This window comes from Apis dorsata, unplaced genomic scaffold, assembly GCF_000469605.1.
Source record: "Apis dorsata unplaced genomic scaffold, Apis dorsata 1.3 scaffold_636, whole genome shotgun sequence".
NCBI lineage: Eukaryota > Metazoa > Arthropoda > Insecta > Hymenoptera > Apidae > Apis > Apis dorsata.
This window is the reverse complement of record NW_006263829.1, coordinates 46031-50804: the sequence shown is the minus strand read 5'-3', so window position 1 is coordinate 50804 and position 4774 is coordinate 46031. Positions and strand designations below refer to the sequence as shown.

Sequence of the window (4774 nt, the reverse complement as noted above, 5' to 3'; positions counted from 1 at the left end):
TATAATATATATTATATATATTAAATATATAATATATATAATTATAATAAATATAATATATATAAATATATATAATATATAATATTTTATAATTATATTATAATATACAATATTATGTGTTTATTATATTATATAATAAATAACTATATAATATAATATTGTAAGATAAAATATTAATATTACTCTTTTATAAATATTTTACTAAATTCTTAACTAAATTAATGAGAACTATATTATGTATTACTTTACTATCTAGTGCTATTTATTTTATCTCTATAAAGTGCTTAAGAATTAGTGTGTAACTAACTTCATAGACTTTATTGTCCAAACTGGTTTGTAAGGTGTTGCAGTGGACAAAATGCTATCGAGATTAACTTTTCGCAATAGTAAGATAAAATTCTTATTAAAATGAATTAAAACTATTACATTGTAAAAAATTAAAAACAATATTAATAATATACCAACTTAATATAATGTTTCTATTATTATAAAATTTATATCTATTATTGCCATTATGTAATACTATATCATTTCTGTTATATTTTGCTTTTAAATTTACAAATTTGATTGTTATGATTATATTTTATATAATATGCTTAAATATAGTAAAAATATGTTGGATAAAAAAAATTGGATTGAAATTAAAAAAAAATTCATATTTGACAAAATAATGAATTTATAAATGATTTTTCTAGTATAGTTAATATTTAGTTTTAAATAATAAATAAAAAATATTTTTTAACTTTTATATTTTTTTATTTTATAATTTATTTTATAGTTCCTTCACAAGTAAAGACTTTAGCTTGTGGAATTCAAACAACTGCAGTAGCATCATCTAATGGACCACGTTTAAAGCGACCCATAGATGCACCTCCAGTTAGATTAGGATTTATTCCAGAAGAATGGTTTAAATTTTTCTATCCTAAAACTGGAGTTACAGGTAAATTGATAATTTATAAAATATTTATTTAATATTTTGGTTTAAGATAATATATAATTTTTTTATTTTTGTATTTAGGTCCATATATATTTTTAACAACTTTTTCAACATATTTATTATCCAAGGAATGGTATATTATGGAACATGAATTTTATAATGGACTTTCTTTGCTTTCAATTATTATATATGTCCAATACAAATTTGGAGCGAAAATTGGAGCATTTATAGATAAAGCAATTGATAAAGAAGAAGAAGAACTTAATAATCAGAAAAATGAAGATATAGAAGAAATTCAGAAACAGATTGATGAGTTAGAAAAAGAAAAGTGGTGTCTTGATGGACAATTAATGCTTTATGATGTAAAGAAGCAAAATATTTGGATGCAATTGGAAGCAAGTTATAGAGAAAATTTGGCAACTATTCATTCACAAGTAAAAAGCTTCTTTTTTTTAAATATTGATTTAAAAGATGAATGGAATTATATTCTTATACAAAATATATTTATATTCGTTACATATATTTATTTAAATTTATGCTTATTTATATATCTTCTTTGTAGGTTAAAAAAATTCTTGATTATCATGCTCAAATAGATATTATAAATCGTAGAATTTCTCAAAAACATATGATGCAGTGGATTATAAATAGTGTATTAGCATCTATCACACCTGAACAAGAAAAAGCTAATCTTCTACAATGTATTAAAGATCTTGAAGGTCTTTCAAAAGCTTGAAGTTTTATGCAGAACAAAATAAAATAAAAATATTATTAGTAATACCTGGGCTAGTATATTTTAAAAAATATGAAAATATTACATAAGAAAAAAACAATGTAATATTTTAAAATTAAATCATTATTTATCAGAGTATTTATAAATATAATATAATATTTCAATGAATAAATATAAAAAAATAATATTAAATTACATGTTAATATCTTTTGTTTCTTTAATAAAAAATCTATATATTAATTAATTATATTATGATAATTATATTTTGATATTTTGATTTAATTCAATTTAATTTTGTTATTATATAAATTAATTTTATAAAACAATTTTATAAAGCATTGTATATTAATTAAATATATATTAATACAAATAGTTAATAATTGTCATATTTTAAATATGGAACATGATTAAAAATTTGAATTTTATATAAAATCATATAGTATAATTTAAACACATATAAGACATAACTATATGTTGAATTATTGATAGTATATTTATATAAATAAAAATAATATATCAAAATTTTTTTTATATCATTTTTTTATTCATGATAATGTATAAATAAATTACATGATTTATTTACAAAAATTTATTAATAATTAATATTTATTAAATCATTATCATATTTCTTAATAATTAAATTTAAGATAAAAGGAAATTTTTAAATAATTTTGATATATATAGATATAGATAGATAGATATATTCTGTTATTTTAGGTTAAGTTATTAGAGATGAGAACATGAATTTTGTGAAGTGTTAAACGTCATCAAAATTATAACAAGGATTTATTTTTATTTTTATATGAAAATGGCATGGTTGTCAGGTCTTGCTGATAAAGCTGAAAATTTATTAAATAAAATAGATAAAAATACCGCTGCAGTTTTAAATAAAGACAAATATGAATTACCACAGTCTCAATTGACACATGTTACATGGATTCCTTCTGAGTCATGGTAAAAAAAATTGATTATTAAATGTCATTAATATTTTATTTTGCTATATTATAAATATTATCTATTATCAATTATACATATTATTTTTTTAAAGAATAGATTAATTTTTTCTTTAATTTAAATATTATTGTTTTTTATCAATCTTTATTTGTATATTAATATATATTAATATTTATTAAATTATTATTAAAGCAGAATAATTAATTTGATATTTCAGTGCTAATAGACAAGATGATATGATTTTGAAATCTACTACAGAATCACCAAAGAATTTTTCTTATGTTCGTTCAACATCAAATCTTTCTTCATTGACAACAAATTCTATTATGTCTAGAGATGAAGAGCTTCTTACTTTTTTAAATACAGCAAATTCAAGTCCAAAAAAGAATATAGCAGAAGTTTCAATATCACCACCAACACCTTCATCACTTATGGTTGAACATCCAACAGATACAACAGATTCTGTATCAGATTTATCAATTCATAGTGGTCGCTCCAGTCCCAGTTTTATGCATACTTCTGTAGATGTAACAGATAATCTTAATTATGATATTGTAAATGTAAACAATAATTTTTGTACGACCGAAGTAATAGATACATTAAATGATGAAATAATAGAAAATCAAATTTCTGGTATATTATTTTAAATAATATATATATTATAATATATTTTAAATATATATTTTAAATTTATGTTAATTTAAAAATTTAATCAAATAATTAATTTTCAAATTTATTTTAGGACATGATATTATTAAAAAAAAAACTGATACTATACAACAAGGATATAAATATGATGTGAAACAAGAAAATATGGAAATAAATAAATTAATGAATTCATCTCACAACAAATACATAAGAAAATATCTAAAAGAAGTAGAAAGAAATTTAGAAGAAAGAAATGAATTACTTGGAAAACAAGAAACAGACCATCAAAAAGAAATCACAGTCTTGAATGAAAAATTGCAATCTCTATACACAGAAAAAGTGCAATTATCTAAACAAGTAATAGAATTACAATTTGCTTTAGAAAGAAGTAGATCAGAATTAAATTCTGCTAGATCTGATTTAGAACAACATAAAGCTAGAGCCTTAAAGACATTACAAGAAAAAGAAAAATTGATAGCAGATTTAAGATGCAATGAGTCTACAGAAATGGATGATACAACTATTATAGAACTAAATCAATTAAGGTGAATATAAATTTAGAAAAAATAAATATTTAATTAATTTTATTTTAATATATATTATTAAATAATAGACAAGAACGCGATATACTTAGAGAAGAAAATCAACAAATTTCTGAACAATTAAGAATAGTACGTGAAGAATTAATGAATGCTGATGTAAAATTGGAAAAAATGAGACAAAAATCTACTGAGGCAAATGTACAAGCTCAAGAAATTCTTGCTACAGAAAGACGTAGAAGATTGGATGCAGAAGAAGATGCAAGATTACATTCAGATGTATATTAATATTTTATTTGTACGTTTTACATATGTTGTATGTAATGAGATTAATTAATAATAATCATTATTTTAGGAAATAAGATCATTAAAAGATGAATTAATTCGACAACGTAATAATTATACTACACAAATACAGAAAAGTGATTCTGAAATTGCTCGACTTAGAATGCAATTATCTGCAGCTTCAACACCAAATAGCGAAATAGAATCGAGATTGGCATCTCTTACACAAACATTAGTTTCAAAGCAACAAGCATTAGAAAGTTTAACAACAGAAAGAAATGCTTTAAGGCTACAATTAGAAAAAATAGAAGTATGTTAATTAAAAATAATTTATTTCCTAAATGGAATAAATAGTATCAAATATGAAAATGTTATTCTGTGAAATATTACAATATTAACGATTTTATATGTATAATAAAATATTTTTTTTATAGCATGAATTTAGGAATAGTCGTCGTAATGTTCCTTACAATAGTATAAACGATACAGATGATGCTAAAGCTCAAGTACCGACATTTCTAATAGAAACTCCATTTGATACTGGAGTTACTAGAAGAGTAAAAAGAGCTTATTCTTTATTAGATGCTATTAGTATTCGCACAGGAGTATTTTTAAGAAGATATCCTCTTGCAAGGATTTTGGTATTAATTTATATGGTAAGTATAATATATAGATTTA

General features: G+C 20.9%; 2 protein-coding genes and 1 long non-coding RNA gene across 4 annotated transcripts in view; 2 read left to right on the top strand and 1 right to left on the bottom strand.

Moving 5' to 3' along the window:
* The first annotated feature begins 208 nt into the window (after nucleotides 1–208).
* LOC102671001 (ATP synthase subunit b, mitochondrial) lies at nucleotides 209–2525 on the top strand. Its single transcript, XM_006621758.2, has 4 exons — nucleotides 209–386; nucleotides 779–940; nucleotides 1019–1371; nucleotides 1500–2525. Exons 1-4 carry the CDS (start codon nucleotides 359–361, stop codon nucleotides 1671–1673), a joined length of 717 nt encoding a protein of 238 aa, XP_006621821.1. The 5' UTR covers nucleotides 209–358; the 3' UTR covers nucleotides 1674–2525.
* Nucleotides 2216–2668, bottom strand: LOC102671142. The gene is made up of 2 exons (XR_422609.1): nucleotides 2579–2668; nucleotides 2216–2509 (listed from the first exon to the last, which is right to left on the bottom strand). It is a non-coding gene; the product is annotated as an uncharacterized LOC102671142 (long non-coding RNA).
* LOC102671233 (golgin-84) overlaps nucleotides 2356–4774 on the top strand; it is a 3513-nt gene continuing 1094 nt past the window's right edge. For both annotated transcript variants that reach the window (XM_031513415.1, XM_006621759.2), the window contains exons 1-6: nucleotides 2356–2624; nucleotides 2842–3257; nucleotides 3367–3817; nucleotides 3886–4090; nucleotides 4167–4406; nucleotides 4531–4752. In XM_031513415.1, coding sequence (XP_031369275.1) covers nucleotides 2473–2624; nucleotides 2842–3257; nucleotides 3367–3817; nucleotides 3886–4090; nucleotides 4167–4406; nucleotides 4531–4752 — 1686 coding nt within the window. In that variant the 5' untranslated portion in view covers nucleotides 2356–2472. The remainder of the gene's footprint in view (nucleotides 2625–2841; nucleotides 3258–3366; nucleotides 3818–3885; nucleotides 4091–4166; nucleotides 4407–4530; nucleotides 4753–4774) is intronic.